Source organism: Panthera pardus, unplaced genomic scaffold, assembly GCF_024362965.1.
Source record: "Panthera pardus isolate Hobbes unplaced genomic scaffold, ASM2436296v1 HiC_scaffold_16, whole genome shotgun sequence".
NCBI lineage: Eukaryota > Metazoa > Chordata > Mammalia > Carnivora > Felidae > Panthera > Panthera pardus.
Window position 1 is genome coordinate 135288667 of NW_026526721.1, and position 21485 is coordinate 135310151.

Consider the following 21485-nt stretch of genomic DNA (forward strand, 5'->3'; position numbering starts at 1 on the left):
ATGCACACCATTATGTTTTAATTTACTTTTTAACAAGTAAGCCAATATGAGTTTTAAATTATTTCCCATCTGGCATGTGTACTAGTAAAGAAAAGAAATCTAATTTGTGCCATATCAAGTTCATCTCCCCCTTTTTTTTTACTTTCTAATTACACAGTTCTCGAAGAAATCCAACTGGAAAAAATGGATTCAACCTTCCTGCCTTTTTAGCCACATACATAGCCCTTTAGTGTAAAAGCTAAATGAAATACTTATTTTTGGAGGCCTTAACAATATGAAAACAGAATATGTACACAGCCATCTCTCCATTATTTGTCTTTATTGTAATCATGCTATGTAGAACTGAAATACAACAAGGCAAAGTGGTTATCCTGAAAGGAATTAAGTGCCATCTGAATCATCAGAGAATTCATTTATATTTTACCTCATTTTGGTGGTGTATATTACGGCCAGTTTTTGGGAAATTCTATAAGCCACATACAATATGGATGATCATTCTCTATCGCCCTGCTTATTTACTCATTACACCTGATACTGGCACCATGTATTACAAGGGATTATTTATGCATGCACAAACACATGAGACTTTAAGGTTTTGAGGTGGGGAATTATGAATTAATTTGTTATGGTTTTTAGAATACTTTTCCTGGCTCAAGCTGTGTATGTGTGTGTGTGTGTGTGTATTTATAGACAGTTGCACGTATTAATAATAAATGGAATTAATGAGAAAATCACATGTAAAAAATTGGATATCACTGAGTATGCTTTCACGTATTTTTCAACATAAAGTCAAAAACACATTACACTTATGTTTTCAAGATGTGTCAGAATAGAAAGTCTACTGTTGTCTTTCAGGTAGGTTGTGGATTGTCTGGAGGAGACCTCATTCTTACTGTAACATTTGAACGAGTCACTGATTTAATTGCCAAAGAGACAAAACCATTAAGGGAAGTGAGACAAGCTGCAGCCAGTGTTGGCCAACCTCCACTTTGCCTCCGTGACTCTCTAACGAGAGACACCGGATCTGGAAGGAGCGCTCTTGTCCTCCTCATCAGAATCGTATTCATTCTGTGCTTCCCTGACTCTTAGAGTACCGGTCTAGCCATCTCTACCCTTCCATTTAAGGGAATATTTACGAGCGTTGGATTCTCCTGGTCCTCGAACACCAATACCATATTCGTATCAGTAGAGAGAAAACAGTATTCTCCATTGTCCCTAGACAGATCAAGAGACAGCTAATTTCCTTATTTTCAATTCTGTGACTCTTATTTAACATTCTTTTACCTGGGTGGTGCTGATATGGAGTTTGATCTAAGGGCATTTCCACTGATCAGAAATGCATTTCCCTGGGGCTCCTGGGTGGCTCAGTAGGTTAAGCATCTGACTTCAGCTCAGGTCATGATCTCACAATTCATGAGTTCAAGCCCCACATTGGGCTCTTTGCTGACAGCTTAGAGCCTGGAGCCTGCTTCAGATTCTGTGTCTCCCTCTCTCTCTGACCCTCCCCTGCTTGTACTCTTTCTCTCTCAAAAAATTAAAAATTTAAAAAAAGAAAAAAATCACTCCCCTGCACCAACCTATTGTTATTCCCTCCAAAATATATTTGGAAGTGTGGTAAGTTTTTAAGATAATGGAAAGACAATGGAATTAACTGTCAATAGATGTCCCATTTCTCTGTTGCTTACTATCTTCATGGCTTTAAATAAGTTTCTTAAATCTCCTGAGTCTTTGGTAAAAATAGTACACCTGAAAGAGTTGGTTTTGTCACATGAACTAATGAATGCCTGGAAATATTTTGTAAATTATAATACACCAGAATTATGCCTATTTTTATGCATATGACAAAAGTAGGTTTCTTAGAAATCAACTATCCAAAAATAATACTGATCATTGAATAAACCTAGAGCCTTTGCACGATAGGACCATAGTCCTAGAAATCTTAGAATATAATATATATTTAGGTTTTTTTCTCTCTGAAAATAAACCTAAAGAATTCGTGTATTTCAAAAATAGATTTGTAAAAAATAGACTCTAAAAAAATCCCTTTTATATTCTTTTACTATTATTAGTATTTAAATATAAAAGTCTTATAATTACTTCTTTTTAAAACCTAAAATTAGCATATCTTCTTTTCACCCAATTAACTCAAATGAGTAACAAATTATTTTTTTAAAAGCTTTTTTAAAAGCTAAACTGATATGCTGTAATGACTCATCCACAAAAATATCTTTTCTGTTCAGAAGTCTGCACCTCTTTTATTTTTGAGTCAAACACATAATTTACTACACAGTTTCAAAAATGTCTGCTGTGTCAACCAACCAAAGACCAATCGTTTCATTCATTCAGCCATTCATGGAGTGCCCCAGGAATGTGGAGGGTGGCATCCTGGATGGTGGCAGTGAGTTTTCTGTGAAATTTGTGGTAGAACTGGTGATCAGTTGGTAAATATGCAAGGAATTTGTCCCTCCAGTCTTATAATGAACATGCAGACTTATCTCAGCCTGAGTTATGGAAACCACAGATCACTCAAGGGCTTGGTAAACAACTCTGGGTTTCTTACTCATGAGATGAAAACCCAAATGCCTAACCTGAGCTTTCTTTTAGAAACCATGAAGTTGAAATCTCTGCTTGATTTCAACAGCCGGTGGCCTGACCTGTTAAACTGATTTGCTAATAAAGAAATACATGAGCCCAGAAAGTTAAGAGAAAGAATGAGAAGTTCACATGCTACCTTAACGGCCTGATGGTATTCTGCTGTGCTCCTGCTCCTGCTCCTTCTTGGTGGCCATGCTTCAATGATGCATTGATACTTTGCCATGGTAGCACTTTTACTCTGCAATAGAAATCACCTTGGCATTGTTTTCATCCTTTTTGAATGGTTTAGCCACTGCTCCTTACTTTCATATTCTCAATATTAGCAATAAAAGTTTTTCAGTATTTTTATTTTTCGACAAACATATGACTTTTAATAATGCCATTTAAAAAAGTTAGATCATTCACAAAAGACTGGAAAAATTATTGTTTTCTTTTGAAGTCACCTAGAACTTGCTTCCAGACCTGAGATGTGACTGGCCTCTGTTAAGGGACCAAAAGCCAAAGCACTGAATTGGAAATTAGGAGACTTGGATTGGGGTTGTGTTCTTTCACTAACTAGCTAAAGAAGTTTAATCCTATGCTTCAGTTACACCATGTGTGTGACTCTGGACAAGTTGTTTGCTTTCCTTTGGCCTCAGTTTCCTCATCTGTAAAAAAGGATATTGAAGGGGCCTACCTCTTAGTATTGTTGTAAGGAGTCCATGAGATTATGATTTTAAAGGACCCCAAACAGTACTGGGTCCATACTAAGGTATTATCTATAAAAATGTAGTAGTAATCTGTCTTGTCGTAATTCCTATATTATCTCTCCTCGCAAGGCTATAATGAGAACCTAAAGCAGAATAAATGTTGTATTTGTTTTTGTATGGCCTCACTTTAAATTACTACCAACTTGGCAGCTTGAAACAACAGCTATTGATTATCTCAGTTTCTTTAGGTGGGAAATCTAGGTCTGGCCTAGCTGAATTCTCTGCTCCACCTCACAAGACTGAACTCAAGATGTCAGCTAAACTGTGTTTCTTTCTGGAGCGTAGGTCCTCTTGCAAACTCATGTGGCTGTTGGAAGAATTTGCTTCCTTAGGGTTATAGGACACAAGTCCCCATTTGTTGCTAGATGTCAGCAAGGGGCCACTCTCAGCAGTTGGAGACTGGCCGCCATTCCCTGCCACATGGCCCTTCCACAATGTGGCGGTTGCTTTCTTCCAGTCCCTTACCACCAGCTGAAGAAAACTGGCTTGTGCAAGGCTTACCTGATCAGGTCAGGCCACTGAGGTTAATCTCCCTTTAGCCATATACTGCAACAGCATCATGGCATGATACCTGATCATGCTCACAGGTTCTACCCTCACTTAAGGGGAGGAGACCATATGAGAGCGAGGGTCATCTTTGAACTCTGCCTACCACAAATGTGAACATGAAATGAAAAGTAAAAATGACATACAAGGTGCGCATTATTGTATGTTTTATCGTTGTCATCATCATGATCATGATATCAAGTTTTTATCATCATATAACACTATTCTACTTCTTTTCAAGGGTTTAAATTAGCTATAAAGAGTATTCCAATTCACCCAATAACCATGTAGCTCAGAGCTTTACATTTGCTTCATAACTCTCCCAATTCCTGTTCTCTTTGACCTGCATATTTACTTCCCACATTCCCTCCTTTAATCTTTGAGTCAGTGACTCATGGCACCTCCCAAGAACAAAGTTTCACAGAGAGATATGTTTACATTGGATTCACCAGTCCATAAAATGCTCATCCATTATCACCCTTACATGTATAGAGCAATCCTGAAATTCCCAATGGCCTGGCTGTAGTCAACTGAAAAACAAAGGGAAAGATAATGTTTTCCAGTGCTTTAATGATATGTAACCCAGAGACTAATACAACAGACACAGAGATGTTTAGTCATAGAAGCAGAAGTGAGCCTAAGATGATCCTTGTGGCTATGGCTGTCATTTGACCAGTGCCCTTGAGGGCCTCCTGGATTGTAAAAAGTTCAATAAATAATAAAATATAATATAAATTTAAAGTAAATATAAATATCAAATAGAATATAAAATAAAAATATAATAAAAGAATGATGTAGGGAAAAGTTGAAAATGATTACATCATCCATTAAAATGGAATGAGAAAATTTAACCTAGAAATCCAAACAAAGTAACTTCCAGTGTTTTGTTAATATAAGTGCCTTTAGGGCAGAGATGAATTCTGTGTCCACAGAGAGATTAGTTAAACTTTGTTCACAAAATAAAATAGAATTGTATTTTTTTTTAATTTTTTTTTTTTAACGTTTATTTATCTTTGAGACAGAGAGAGACAGAGCATGAACAGGGGAGGGTCAGAGAGAGGGAGACACAGAATATGAAGCAGGCTCCAGGCTCTGAGCTGTCAGCACAGAGCCCGACGCGGGGCTAGAACTCATGGACCGCAAGATCATGACCTGAGCTGAAGTCAGCCGCCTAACCAACTGAGCCACCCAGGTGCCCCTGTATTTAAAAAAAGAACAGAGACTAAAACTTATCTGTGTGTAAAATCCTCTTTGACACCATTGACATTATGATCACGGATACATTACTTTTCCTCATTGAGACTTGGTTTTTGCCTCTTTAGCATGGAGATAATATCATCTACTTAAGAACATGTTCTGAGGAGTAAGTGAAATAACCTCTGCTATGTTCTCAGAACAATGCCTGGTACTAGTGAGCATTTAGTAATGATGACTATTGTTGTTATTTTTATTCATGTTACTTTTGGTACATGTGGTCCGATGTCTGGAGTGTATTCAGCGCTCAGAAAATATTATTTTCTTTACCCTTCAATACCTGTTTATTGAATTGAACTGGATTTGTCGAGAGAGGAGTATTTCAGATATTATCAGTCAGAAATACATTGAGAGGTTATCGTTTGTCTAATTTTATGTAATTTTATACAATTTTTTCCTCCCCCCCCCCCCCCCCCCCGCTGCATGCTTGTTTTCTTTCATCCTTCCTTCTTTCCTCGTCTTTCCTTCTTCTTCTCTCTGTTCCTTCCTTCTTTTTCTCTTATCTTTTTTTCTCAAGCAGATATTATTTTAAATTTCCGAACAACCTATGTCAGCAAGTCTGGCCAAGTTATCTTTGAAGCAAGATCTATTTGCATCCACTATGTCACAACCTGGTTCATCATTGACTTAATTGCTGCCCTGCCTTTTGATCTCCTGTATGCTTTCAACGTCACAGTGGTGAGTAAAGAGCTCCCTTCCACATGACTTTGAAGGTTATTTTTAATCCTGTGTTTATTTTCCACACATTCAGGTTTTAAGTGTTTGTAGCAGTTTGTATGTCCAGGACTTTGTGGTCTCCTGAATAAAGACACCAAAGTGACCAATGGTACGCAGGCCAAATTCTCCACTTGAGGAAGTTACTTCCTTTTGGAATTTACATGACCTGTTTTAGTTATTTAAATATCTAGAACCAAGATATACCCAAAGCATTTATCATCAATACTCGCTCACAGAAGAAATCCTTTGGTAAGGAAACCAAAAGTAATGAGCATTACTTTGTATTACTTTGGCAGGTATTTTGCCTCAGAAGTTTAGTGGAGAGTTTGAGATTTCTTCTGGTTTTATGACCTTTACTCTCTACCTCTTGAGTTATTCATTAGCAAAACAAAAGACCAATCAAGATACCGAGTAGTACTGAAGTTAAAAGAATTCAACCACTTCAAGTCCTTGTAAAAATGTTGGATGGGGAAGAAATGACACAATGATACAATGGCCACTTGAACTTGAGATCTCTTTTGGATTTTTACTGACGTTTGTAACATCTCTTTTCTTCCCTTTATCCTCCTGTCTCATCACAGGAAAGAAAGTGTGTCCACTCATTGTAGTAGCTATTTTTACTATTTAACGATTGATGTTCGTAAAAGCATTAAGTGCTCCCTTATAAATAGAGAGACTTTTAGGGAGGTATAATAGCATTTTGGGGCCAGTAATGCAATTTGCTGCTAGAGTAACCAATTTTAGCAGGCAAAAATTTACTAAACATTAGTTCAAATGAAGCCTATTTCTTACTCAGTTGACAAGACCTTGAGATTCTCTATCAGGAATTTAAAAGCTTAGTTTTCAGTATTAAAATGATCAGTGTTTCAAATACAGTCATTATTGACTTTGGGATGAAGACTGAACTGTAATCCTGACTATTTAGTACAAATTTGTGCATTTGGTAATTGTCTATACAATAGCATTTTTCTTTTCTTTTCCTTTCCATTTTTTTCTTAAGATGGAAAGTTGAGGGTATCAACATCTTTAAGAGGTTTATAAGTCAACTGAAAGGAAACCTCTGGGGAAAAATTTAGTATATAATATCAATCAGTGCTACAGAGAATTGTTATCCAGGCTTTTAAAAGTGCTTTTTAAAATTGAATTTGACTAGATAAGTGTACTATAATGAACATGTAATGACTTAAAACAAGGTATTTGCAAGACTACAACCAAAAAAATTTCAAAAGAAGTATATAATTCACAAAATACTAAGAAAAATTTTCCACATTCTCCTGGAGAATTGTTAAATGAATAATGTTTGATAGACCCCTCTCTAAATTAACTTGCTGCTTTGTGACTAAATACTAATAATTTTTTTTATGTTCCATTTCTCTTTGGGCACTGAACAAATAGGATAATCTAAAATATATATTATATAATTGTATTGTAAAATATACAAAATTTTAAAATACATGTTTATCTGTCATTCACATGCTCATTGTCTAAAATTAACACAAAGGATTTTTTTAAAAGTCTAATTCTCATATTTTGATGAATTTTAAGTACTTGTACACTTTCACTACATTCCTGCTCCCTTTCTTCATTCTGTCTCATGAAACCTGGCATGAATACCTAATAAATGCAAGTTATAGATAAACATCTATGTTAGAAAGAAAGACAAAAGAGGAAGAAAGAATGGAATCTGTCTCTTATCAATGATAATTTTTCTGTGTCTCACAGAAGTGAGCGTATGATCATTAACCAGTTGGCATATAAATTTGCTCTGCCCCAAATAAGTTAGTCAAGATGAAATATTCTATTTGTTCAAAGTATTATATTTACTTCCCAGGACAACATAAGTTATGAGGAAAAGTTTATAAGCTGTGCTATTGTTATACTGCACAAACTTGTAAAAAGAAAGTTAGAAATAAGTAAGCAAACACAGATGTTGGTTTTCCAGATCTAAAATACATCCAGTTAGCACATCTCTGTAGATGGTATTCAAAAACTCATTACAACCATCAGAAAGGTATTGGATGCTTTAGTTTTGACTCTGCCCATAATTGCTGATGGTAAATGTTTTATATATACTTCACACATTTCTTTAATAAAATCTAGTGTGTGGCAAAGTAGAAATCCAGTCTTAATTTTTTTTTTTTAACGTTTATTTATTTTTGAGACAGAGAGAGAGCATGAACAGGGGAGGGGCAGAGAGAGAGGGAGACACAGAATCGGAAGCAGGCTCCAGGCTCTGAGCCATCAGCCCAGAGCCCGACGCGGGGCTCGAACTCACGGACCGTGAGACCGTGACCTGAGCTGAAGTCGGACGCTTAACCGACTGAGCCACCCAGGCGCCCCAGAAATCCCAGTCTTAATCACTTACCGTCTGAGTGACTTCCTTGGGGGAAATTAACATCAAAATAGGCAAAATAAGCATAAAAACCCCTACAAGGTTCTCAGCAGCCTGAAAAGCATTTCTATACTATACCTTGCTAAGTGTCAAACACCCAGAAAGACCTCAATACATGTTAATCAACTTGTCTTCCTCCTTTTGGGACTTTTTGAGGTTTCATTTCAAGTACCAAATTGTCATGCATCTATCAAACTCTTCTCCTATAAAATAAACTCCACCCCCAGTAATTCTTCTAAGCCAGGAAGCAGATATTGCAAAGTCCTGGCAGGAAATCATCTGGTTTACAATCAGCTGGAGAAATGACAGATGAGGACTGGGCTGTGAAAGGGAAGAAGATAAGATTTGACACAGAAGAATGAGAAAAAGAAATCAAAGCACAGGTAGCTGGCAAGTTCCTCAGCTGACCTTATGATTTTATTATATTTCAGCATAGAATAATTCGTGAGATTACAATTGAAAAGGTTTTTATTGAATTTCTCCTATATTGAGTTTAGAGTGTTTTCCATCTTAATTTATTAACCATCCTCTCATTTAACACGTATTTACGGAGCACTTACTATGTGTCAAGCACTGTTCTAGGTACAATTTTCTTCGACAGAAGGGGAGATAGATCGTGGAGGAAGGAGCTAGATGTCCACTGACTCCAGATAATTATAAAGGCAAACTTCCAGAAGATGCCGACCGTGTTTATGATTGAGTCCTTAGAGCAAATACTGTTCTTAGGTATAGTCATACAAACCACTTTCTTCCCTTGTATTTATACTTCCTTCCTCCCGCCTCCAAATTAGAAAAGGTCAAGTACTTTGTTAAACTCTATTTACGGATGAGGTCATACTTTATTTGCCGTTTCTATTTTAGAATGCTCCTTGAGGCTAGTCGAGGGTGTGAAAGAGTATGCATTAGGGCACCACGTCTGTTGTTAATAGTGACAATGACCACTCTTGTGGACACCAATGGTGCACATGTTTCAGTTGGGCACTGAAGTCAGGAAAATAAGTCCTTGGCCACACATGTATTGTTTTAATGTGTCCAAAGACAAGACCTAGGAGAGTTTTCAAAAATGGTGTTCCATTTGATTTTGGTTCCTTCAGCCTGTGTGTTTGACAGAGAGCTCAGAAAGTATATGCTTCAGGTGTGAGTTTTTTCTATCAGTCGATGATGTTACAAAGAAGAGAGTGCAGCACATGAGACAGGAAGTATTACTGGCATTTATGAGTAAATCTTACTCAAGTTTGGTACATCTAATCACTATTTTTTTAAAGTTACCTTTATTACCACTTCACAGGGTTCAGTGTGTCTAAATTATTGTTATGATGTCACTCCTGCATGGAGGAAGGGACGTGGAATTGAAAGAAAATGTGTGTAAGAAGTGGAGACACCTTATGTTCAATCCTGAGACCATAATGTGTTTCAGTTGTGTATCAGAATATACAAAATCATATTCAGTCAAATAGGTTGAGAAAAAAAGATAAACCTTAAGGAAAATAAGTACCAACTCAAAGAAAGTAAACTGTCTCATCATCCTTTATCCTATCACCTCTTGATAGCATTATGTCAAGAAACGACATTGGCATGGTCATAAAAATGACCATCGCGTTGGACTCATGATTATGCTTGACTTCAAGAACTTTCCAGAATGGCTGTAAGTTAAAGCAACCGCTATGATGCGGAGTGAACCCATGAGCCACGCGGTGCCGCTCGGTCTCCTCCCACAGGTGTCTCTCGTGCATCTCCTGAAGACCGTCCGGCTGCTGCGTCTCTTGCGTCTCCTGCAGAAGTTGGACCGCTATTCCCAGCACAGCACAATCGTCCTGACTCTGCTCATGTCCATGTTTGCACTCCTTGCACACTGGATGGCGTGTATCTGGTATGTCATTGGAAAAATGGAGAGGGAAGACAACAGCCTTCTGAAGTGGGAAGTTGGTAAGGGCTTACGTTTGTCACATTTTCCATTTTTAAGTGAAAAGGAAGCTTGTCTAGAATTTGGAGGAAGTGAAAGATGATTCCATAATTATGTCCTCTGACTGTCGATTTGTCTAATATTTTTTAGGGACTGGGAGGGGAAGGGTGTAGGGGGACAGGGTCTATGATACAAGTGATTTCTTTTGAGAAAGTTTTCTGGAAAATCCATATATATGTATATGTGTGTGTGTGTGTGTGTGTGTATGCATATATATATAGAGAGAGAGAGACAGACAGACAGACAGACAGAGAAAGAGAGAGAGAGAGAGTAATGGGTTAAGCTTTCAAGGGGCTAAATGTTTAAAATGACCAGCAAGGCTGTAGAAGTGTAGGTAAGTAATGTGTGATCTTATCTGACATATCCGATGCAGGGCTAATACCATTGAATCCCTGGGCAACTGGCCTGTGGCCAATCATTGCAGTGAGAGAGAGAGTGAGTGCATTATAATAACACACTTTCCATATCTACTATACTTTGAGAACGTGTAATGATAGAGGGGACTGGATGTTTACAAATATAATTTGTAGAATTTTGTGTCCCCATTATACGTGGGAATTTAAGGGAGACTTTTCCATGTGCTACATAATTCTGCATAAATGAATCTGAAATGTTCTGCACATGAACACATTTTTAAATTTATGCTAACCACAAGAACTGTACAGAAAATGAAACTTCTGAGGGCTATAACCCTCTATCCAAAAATATCTGCATTATTCTCACAGTCATTGCCTTTAGAGAATTGTCATGGTACCCCATGTAGAATTCTTTTTTTTCTTATTCTGACATTTCGTCAAAAGAATCTGTTTCTTGGTTGGCTAGAAAATTCTTCACTTCTTTTCTCCAAAAAATCAATCTTGAACTTTTGGAAGCACAGACCTTTGCACAGGGGTGAAGCCACAAGAGATTCCCGAGAGAGAAAAATGCTCTAACTTTTCACACCAGCACTTAATGGCAGGATGCATCTGGAACATCCCTGGGTTGGTTCTCATAATGCCGTCCTCTCGCTATATGGCAGTATACAAAGCCTTCAAAGTATATCTTTGGAGAACGAGTTGGAGACGCTAAGAAAACAGACTCTCCTTAAAATCTTCTAAAAATGCTCCTACATACACGTCTCAATTTTGACCCTGAACTACACCAAAGCAAGGACTGTGTTCTAATAATGTTCATCTCAGACTGGTTTTATTCTCCTTATCAAAGTACTTCTTCTGTGCCTTGCTATGGATCTCAATTCTCAGAAATGAAGTAAAGGGAGAACTAGAACTGCAGAGTGAAAGCAAGAATATCCTACATGAAGACAATATGAGATGAGATGAGAGAGAGAGGGAGAGAGGGAGAGGAGAAGACAGCATGGTGAGGAAAGAGAAGAGTTGATTAAAAGAAGAATCAAAGTCTGGATTGTACTTGGATTAAGACATTTTCTGTCCTTTAGTCTTGTTTCCCTTTCTATTTTCTTGTCCTGAAGGCTCCCTCATCACACGCTCTGATATAGTCCTAACGGTATTCAGTGAATTGCCGCATTAGATCTCTGCCCTTTGTTTTGAATCCATATTAAAATTCTTGCTTGTGGTCAGCCACCTGATTCCTTTCTGGGCCTGACCTAATTTCCTTCGGGCCCCAGACCTATACACTCATATTAATTTGTAAGGCTAGTCTAGTCTGAGAGGCTCCAGATGGGGAAATTCAGCTTATTCACGCTCTCAAATTTAGTTAGATGAGGAAAGCTTTTTTGTGTCCTTTCCAGCACACCAGTTCTGCTACAGAAGTACAAACTAGCTGTTGTTTTTCTCATCACAAACACACAGAAGTAATGATTTTTCAAGAAAAAGAAGCCAACCATCTGAACGACTTCAGTATTGCCCCCTACCACTTGTACTCTTCAACTTGGTGCTGTGGTTCAGTGTAATGAATGGGAGCTTGTGAGCTGGAAGTCAACCCACAAAGAGAGCATAATACGTGACACAGTGATGAGAAGAACGTTGGGCTGGGGCCACAGAACTCTCCTGTTATCATGGCTCTACCACTAACCAATTGCGAGATTTACAGTAATTTCATTCACCTCGGTGGGCCTCAGTTTCCTCACCTAGAGCATGAGAAACCTCACCATATAACTCGAAAGTCTATTTCAGTTTCCATGTTTATGACTTTAATGGAAGAACAAACCCAGTATTGTGTGCTTATTTTTGTCATAATTCAGTGTCCACATAAACCATCAGCAGCAACCATCCAATGTCAAAGAGTTTGAAGAAAAAGGATGTGTCAGGAAGCACATCTTGTGATCACAGCCTGTCAAAGAATTGGTATGTTTTACTCAGTTATAGTAAGGATTACTGAATCTGTATCTTTGGAAAATTAGATTTCCTGTCCAAACACCTCTTGGAAGACAATCTGAAAGGGAGTATGCTAACTCTGCCTGTCCATATTGGGTTTCTAGGCTTGGCTACTAGGACTTTCCCTTCCCTTAAAATTACTTACCTCGTTGTTCATTCAAAACCTTCTCCAGCTGAGATTTGGACACAAATTAAATAATTATGACCTTTGCTACCTAATCTTTTAATGAAGCAGCTGAGAGTCTAGGCTCATTTAGTTTTTACTATGTAATTTGTACACTAATATTATGTTTTACCTTTTTTGGTCCAATTACCGTGAATCAAAAATTCTTCACACAAATAAAGTTTGATTAGAGACACGTTCTTTATGTTGTGACTAGCATTAGATGTATAGAACAGATTCGTCTTCCCAAGGGATAAAATAGAACTTCCTTTCTAGTCACTGTTAATTGCCTTGAAATGATTTTTTCCACTTTTTGTCCCTGGCAGGTCTACTACTTAGAGTTAGAGAGAGTTCCGGCATTTTGTATCAGATCAAAGCAAAGTTAATATTTTTAAAAGATTGTAATATCACTTATCTATGTCTATTTTTAGAAGGTGGAATTAATACTCATGGACTAATTATACCAGAGGCTGATTTTGAACTGATTTGCCTGCTGTTATTTTTACTTTTATGTGCTTCTTTACTGTATTTTAAGGGATTTGAGGTTTGGCTTATTGGTTCATGGCATTTTAGACTTCGTGAGAAATCCCGCTCTAGGCTATGCAGGCTCCGTGCTGGAAGGGTATGGTCTGTTGTGTTCACTGTGGTGTCCCTGTGGTATATAGTTCCTGGAACATGGCAAATGTCGCAGGGAAAAATGTGGAATGAATCAACCTTCAAGGTCATTCATTTACTAAATGACAGTCATGGGACAAGAACCTAGATACCCTAACTCCTTTATGTAGAACTCCTTCTAATACTTTTGAATATTATGAAATTCTAGGAAATGGCTGTGTAGCAAATATTTTCAGGCAGTGAGATTGAGAGAAGAATGAATAGGGTGATCACTTAAAATTTGGTTGTGCATTCAAAAAATATTTTTTGAGTGCCCACTGCATGCTTGCTTGGTCCTGGGTAAGGCACTGGAGAAAACCAAAACAAATATTATACTTAATGTCATGGAACTTAAAGTCCAGTAGGAAAAAGAGACAAATAGTTCAACAGATATATGACAGTGTGATAGTTCTGTAACTGGAACATGCACAGAGGAGAAGCAGCTAGATCTGGCTAGAATATCAGCAAAGGCTTTTCCAAGATGAACTAGTTTGAAGGGATGAGTAGGTCTTGTCTCTGTAGATGCTGAGGTACGTGCATGGGTGGGAGCAGGAACGTGGTTATATGAAACAGTTCACTAAAAAGCAGCATAAAAGATGAATGGGGTAGTAAAATGATGAGGCTAAAGAGGCAGGTAGTCGGGGACCAGATCTTTAAAGACCATTCATGCTAAGCTTTAGAGTTTGGACTTCATCCTAAGGCTACAGAGAAGCATAAAATTCTCTGAAGCAGTGATCCAGAGAATAGGGGGAGATGTTTTGCTCTGCTGGCTTCATTTTTGATACCTATAAAAGGGCAATAATAGTAGTGCCTCCCTCATTAAGATTGCCAGTATTAAATTAGGAAATCTATGTGAAGCATTTTATACTGTGCCTGGCACCTAATAAATTCTCAATAAATAGTAGCTATTAGAGCCATCATTCTCATTTTATTATGACAGTTCCTTCTAATAAAGAAAGTACCATGAGCTGTGACTAGTGATACTTACGATTTTATATGGGGAGGGTATTAAGAAATGGCTTAAAAAGTATTGCCCTGGGGCGCCTGGGTGGCTCAGTCGGTTAAGCGTCCGACTTCGGCTCAGGTCATGATCTCACGGTCCGTGGGTTCGAGCCCCGCGTCGGGCTCTGTGCTGACAGCTCAGAGCCTGGAGCCTGTTTCAGATTCTGTGTCTCCTTCTCTCTGTGACCCTCCCCCGTTCATGCTCTGTCTCTCTCTGTCTCAAAAATAAATAAACGTTAAAAAAAAAAAAAGTATTGCCCTTAAAGTTTAGCTGTAGTTTTGTAGTGCCGAACAACAAATTGTGTGCTTTTGCCTATCTTCAAAATAAAAAAGCCCACACCTAATATTTGAGTCAGTCTCAGAAAAATTAGTAATTTTCACATAGCCTCATAATTGCACACATACAGATTTCCCCCTCAAGGCTAATACAGGTGACAAGTTTAACATCTACCCTATAAGCTTGTTGGGATAAGGAACACTTTTATGGAACTTAGACACGGTGCTTCAAGGACAAGATTCAACAATACATTAAAGAGACCTATCACAACAGAGTCTAAGTTGCTTTTTAAATTAAAATTTTTGTTTTGGCTGCCAAGAAATACTTCAGAATGATCTCTTTGGTGGTAGTTGGGGGGGGGGGTCTTTACTTATTTACCATAAAAAGACTTAAATAAATACCCAGCCAAAAATGTGTGAGAAGACCCGAGTATTTATGTACATCCCAATTAAGGTAGGGATATATGATTTTAAGTATCAGTTGTAAAGTTCAATTAATGACATTGAATTAGTCCTTAAAGAGCTCCATTAAGGATACAGAATAGAATATAATCAGTCTGATTTAAGTTAGAAGGATTTGCATTTGAATCTTGCTTCAGGGATATACTAGGCATGTGATTTTGGCCAAGATGACTTCAGTGACTTTTTATACAAGAAACTTTAGCGTCCTCATCTGTAAAATGGGTGTGGTAGTACTGGCCCTCAGTGGTTTTAAGTTCTAGAGTTACTGAAGTTGACATACGTAACATAGTCTGGTTCTTAGTAGGTTCTTGCAGCTGATAACTACCACCACTTACAACCACCTCCTCCACTCTTACTGCTTACTTGGGGCTGTTCTCAGACTGCAGCCATTGCTCAAACTTACATCGATGAGCTATGCAGAGTTGATAGCAATACGATTCAAGTCTAACGAAGAGGCGATATTTCTGTCACAGTCGTGATTCTTTGCGGCAAGCAAAATCAGAAAAGGAATTCATTAGCAGGACATGCAGACTGAGAGTTAGAGAGAGAACAAGACTTGGAAAGAACATGATCCAAGGCAGCTCCACGTATCCCAGTGCAGGAAGCACAGCTGCTGCTGACATTTTGCAAAGATGGCCTAGACATGCTTTTGTCTTTGTAGATGCTATGAGAGAGCCCTAACCTTCTGTTTGCTTCTGATCCACAGTCCCTGAAGGGAGAATCCAATCCACAAGGTTAGGTCACATGCTCAAATGCTGAGTGCTGGGGGCAAGGAGGACCTCCCCACCTTACCCTGGTGTATCTCTGTATCTCTCCATTACTATGCGTGATGGAGTATACCCCCTCACAGAAGATTTTAGACCACCAAAAAAAAAAAAGAGAGAAAAAAAATGTCTTGTACAATAACATCTGTACCCTTACATCTAAAACCAAACAGTGCAATTTACAAAAACATTTATTAAAATACTTCAGTGGGGGTACCTGGGTGGTTCAGTCGGTTAAGCGACCAACTTCAGCTCAGGTCATGATCTCGCAGTTTGTGTGTTTGAGCCCCGCGACGGGCTCTGTGCTGACAGCTCAGAGCCTGAAGCCTTCTTCAGATTCTGTGTCTCCCTCTCTCTGCCCCTCCCCCGGCTCACACTCTGTCTCTCTCTCCCTCAAAAATAAATAAACGTTAAAAAAAATTTTTTTTTAATTAGAATAAAACGCTTCAATGAATCATCATACCCTTCTCAGACATGGTCATGTCAAATGGAATTAGCTGAAAAATGGAGATGTGGTAATTATCAATGCTTCTTGCTTACTACAGTACAGTCTGTGATGCTCACGTAAACATCACAGTGGCAGCCTGCTTCCCGAGCTCTGCCTCCTCGGCTAGACTGCTTCTTGGTCAGTAGCTCCCATTTGTAGCTGAAATGCATCCTCATATTCTTTCTCAAAGCTATCTCTATTTCTAAAGCTACGACATGCTGAACTTGAAAATAGATGGTCTGCTACAAAGGTTAGAGATGAGAGTATACTGTAATAGAGAGAAGCTTTTTTATCTTTTAATCCTTTGGCTGGAGTACGTTTATCCACTGTGGATGCCTAAAAGTGTATCTGTACCAGAGACCAAAAAAAAAAAAAAAAAAAAAAAAAAGAAAGGAAAAAAATAAAAACCCCGAAATCTAGAATGGGAAGAAAAGGATTAAGTGAGCTAAGTGAGATATCATTTTCAAATTTTCATTGACAATTTTAATCCTAAATCTCCTGATCCTTGTTGGATAAAACATCATAAAAGCTGATTCATTTGAAAGGCTTTCTGGTTATTAACTGCTTAAAATTTACAAGCCAAGCCTCATGCAGTTGGGGAAAAAAAATGGTCTTATGATATCGGGAGCTGGTTATTTCAATAACTATACCAATTTTTCCTCAAGGACGTAGAATTGACAAACTCTACATTTTCAGGTTTTGTATAAACGATTATAAAAACTTTTTTAGATAACCCTTATCTGTAGATTCTTGTTCTTGGGAATACATGAAATAGAGAAAGGGGAGAAAAAGCTTTACTAAAATGAATGTTTCCAGACATTAAAATGGACCCTGGTGAGGGAAACCCGGGCTGCTTGTTGTTGTTGTTGTTTTTAAACACAGGATCTTTTTTTTTTTTTAACGTTTATTTATTTTTGAGACAGTGAGAGACAGAGCATGAATGGGGGAGGGTCAGAGAGAGGGAGACACAGAATCTGAAGAAGGCTCCAGGCTCTGAGCTGTCAGCACAGAGCCTGACGCGGGGCTCAACCTCACGGACCGCGAGATCGTGACCTGAGCCGAAGTCGGCTGCTTAACCAACTGAGCCACCACCCAGGTGCCCCTAAACACAAGATCTTAAACTTTAATGCACACTTAAATCATCTGAGGATTGTATTAAACTACAGATTCTAGGGCTGCCTGGGTGGCTCAGTCTGTTAAGTGTCCGACTTTGGCTCAGGTCATGATCTCATAGTTTGTGAACCTGCATCGGGCTGTCTGCTGTCAGCACAGAGCCTGCTTCAGATCCTCTGTCCCCCCTCTCTCTAGGCTCCTCTCCCACTCACGCTGTCTTTCAAAAATAAATAAACATTTTTAAAAAAGAAATAAAATACACATTCTAATTTAGTAAGTCTAAGGCAGAGCCTGAGACCTAGCGTGTTTCACAAGTTACCAGGTGTGAAGTCCGGGCTGCTGGTCTCCCCACCACACATCGAGTAGCAAGGTTTTAAAGTCTCAGGAATTTCTGTGACTTTAATACCCCTGGTTTATAAACAGTCCTAAACCAGTAACAAGTCAGTCCTTTCTATCCTTTTCCACATTCCTATCCTTTTTCAATCCTCATCACATCTGTGAATGTATTTAGACCTAGTTCATTCCTAATGGACCAGGGAGGTCCATTGAGAAGGAATTAACCTCAATGCTGAAGCAATACAACACAGTGCTTTAAATATCATTAGAAACAATTTATATTACTAGTAGTTATGAGAAACTAAAATTGAATGCCATCAGTTTTTAAAACGTTGCCAATGCTCTATTCTATTTTGATAAAGGTTTCTAGAAGACAGAAATGCTTTCATGTTTTCAGAGCAAGATTTCACTCTTCTGAAAAAAAAAATTTAATTTACTTTCTTGCTGTAAAGAGCAAAAGGTTTATTCTTTTTTTTTTTTTTTTTGAGTATAGTTGACACACAATGTTACAGTAGTTTATTCCTAAAATTCAGATTTCCCTCGTATTTTCTAAGTCTAATGGTAAATCATGCTTATGAAAATTGAGGAAATAAAGAATGTCCAATTCTGAAGTCAAATGATCTCTGCAGTCTGACCTTGTGTGTTTAAAAATATTTGGGTATAGGGGCGCCTGGGTGGCTCAGTCGGTTAAGCGTCCGACTTCGGCTCAGGTCATGATCTCGCAGTCCGTGAGTTCGAGCCCCGCGTCAGGCTCTGTGCTGACAGCTCAGAGCCTGGAGCCCGTTTCAGATTCTGTGTCTCTCTCTCTCTCTGCCCCTCCCCTGTTCATGCTCTGTCTCTCTCTGTCTCAAAAATAAATAAACGTTAAAAAAAATAAATAAATAAAAAATAAAAATAAAAATATTTGGGTATTTAGAGAGCAAGCAGCACAAAATTAGATTTTAATTGCATAGTGTTCTCAATCCTTTGATAGGGAACCTCTGGGTTTCAGGTAACTGACTGGGGGTTAATATGACTTCAGGTTGCCAGGGTTTCTCAGTAAGAGGACACACTTCACAGTTAGAAAATGCTGAAGCTGAAATATACTCAGAATATGCTCGTACCAGAGTTTCCAAATACGTTCACGGGTCAGACCATATACTCCGAGCAATAAATGGTTCTATTGTCATAAAGTTTGAAACATGAAGCCACTCCATCCCATTCTGAAGGACTGGCAAGGTCAATTAGCACAGTGAACTCAGAGAAATCCCAAAGAAACCGATTATAAACTTTATTTAACCCAAATGTTGCATAAATTTATTTTACCTCATAACCCTTCCTTTTTGTACTACGCATTATTAGTATTCTGTTAATATTCTATGAATTCAGAGCTTAAAAAAAATACACCTTAGTCAAAGTTACTAAACTCTGTCATAGGAGGAGGAATAATAATGATTTTCATCTTTTTAAAAATATGGGATACCTCATGTGTCATTTCACAGTAAATCTACAAGAATGAGAAATTCTCCTCATGTATAAAATGGAAATAATACAAAATACCTACGTCAGAGAGTTAGTTGTGTGTGGGATCGTTGAGCACAATGGTCAACGAGACATTTTCCAGTGCAAGTTAGTTTATTTAAGTAGCCCGGGAACAGGACCCGTAGACAGAAAGAGCTGCACTTCTGCTGTATGAGGCTGGTGATTATACACTTAGTGCTCAAAGGGGAGGGGAAATTCAGGGAGTATTAGATCATAAATGTTTCTTTGAATTTCTTCTTGTAAAACTAATTTCTTCAGAGCGGTTTGGTGCTTATCGTTCAGCTCAGTATTAACTATACGTGAGATGTACAAGCAGTCAAGGGACCTTTAAGAAGGTAGCACCCACGGGCACCTGGGTGGCTCAGTCAGTTAAGCTTCCAACTTCGGCTCAGGTCATGATCTCACAGGTCGTCCTGAGTTTGAGGCCCACGTCCATGTCGGGGCTCTGCGCCACAGCGCGAAGCCTGCTTTGGGTTCTCTGTTTCCCTCTCTGTTCTCCTTTCCCACTCATGCTCGCTCGCTCTCAAAAATAAATAAATAAACTAAAAAAAAAACAAATGTAGCAACCAGCACTGATCCTTATCAAAACTATGCAGGCTATAGGTCAGCTTTCCGGGCTAAAGCTGAACATTTTTCTGCTTCTATCCCTCATCAGGTGGGTGAGCTCAAGAAAGCTAACGTACATAAAAACAGTTTGCAAACTGAAAAGTGCGGTAGAATTATGACAGGTCATTGTGTTAGTAACATACACACAAACACACATACATGCATATATGCGTATGTATATATGTATAAATGTATGTCTCCCTCTTTCCAGAGAGACATTATGCACATAGTCTATGTCACAAACTCTTGTCTTTGTGTTCTTCCCACGATACGGGTCTTGGTGTGGGTATCTAGAGAACCCATGCGTAGTACATATATTTGGGTAAATGCAGGAATAAATGAGTGGACCACAAACAACGGCTTCTGTCTCATATCAGTAGATCATCCCACTCAGATTGAAAGAGGACGAAGTTCTGAAGTCAGTCTTTATTCAGTGTTTGGAAATAAGGTACACCAGGTCTGTCTTTCCTTACAGCATCTCACCAGTTATACAATTAAAGAACAAAATTCTCCAAATACATATTTGTTATTTTAAATCACAATATTACATATCTATTCAAATATGTAGCTATTAGAGGCCATATTCCTCATTTAGGGTCTTGAAATTCGTGTGCTGTAGCAGTGAATAAGTCAGTTCTTAATACATTTTCGAGTTCTTGCAATAAGACTGTGATAAGCAATGGTTTCACTCTTACAGGAATACCAGAGACGGCTAATCATTTCAACTCTTTTTCTTTCCCTATCCTGATTCTTTTTCTGGGTTTCCTGAATTAGTAAATGGTTCAAACATGCTTCTATTTTCTAGCTGGAGATAAATTTGGGTTGGTACTGCTTATAGCTCTCATTGGATCTGAAACCCTCCAATGAGCTGCTTCCTAGTCCCATTTTGGCCTCTCAGCCCTGGAGGAATATGCTTGGTTCTCGACTAGCTTGAGCCCTACCCTGGACCTAGACTTTGGAAGAGGGAATCTCCTTTGAGTATTTTCTCAAAGGAGCCTTTGTTTTGACATGATGCTTTGCTGACCACTCATTGACTTTCTAAGCTCCTACCAAAGGATCCTATAACTTAATCACTGGAAATATCCCTACCTCTGACTTCTTCCTTTCTAGCCTATAGCACTTTTCTGAGTTGTGTGGTTGTTAAGATTAGGGACAGTAATGTGTTTCTGGCTCCCCCAGTCCCAGATGTTTCTGTTCTTAAATTAGTTCAAAGTTGGAGCCATGAATTTTAGGGTAGCCCAAAAGGTAATGTGAGCATCTAAAGAAAAGAAAGGTGATCAGGGGGAGTTTAATATAGCCGATTGAGGCTTGGATCTGATCTTTCCTTTTCTTTTCTTTTTTCTTTTCCTTTTTCTTTTGTATGTATGTATATTCTAAGTGTCCAAATAGTTTCTCAGTATCATTTATTGAATAATCCATTTATTCACACTAATTAAATTTGGCATTTAATCATACTCAATTATTATGCATACTTATGGCTGTTACTAGGTTTCATTTTTCTTTCATTGACAGTCTAATTTTATACCAGTATTGTAGAATTGAATTATTGTGC

General features: G+C 38.3%; 1 protein-coding gene across 1 annotated transcript in view; it reads left to right on the plus strand.

Moving 5' to 3' along the window:
* Window positions 1-21485, plus strand: part of KCNH8 (potassium voltage-gated channel subfamily H member 8) — a 355181-nt gene that overhangs the window by 234358 nt on the left and 99338 nt on the right. Inside the window, exons 6-7 of the mRNA XM_019434283.2 lie at window positions 5665-5822; window positions 9972-10179. Coding sequence (XP_019289828.2) covers window positions 5665-5822; window positions 9972-10179 — 366 coding nt within the window. The remainder of the gene's footprint in view (window positions 1-5664; window positions 5823-9971; window positions 10180-21485) is intronic.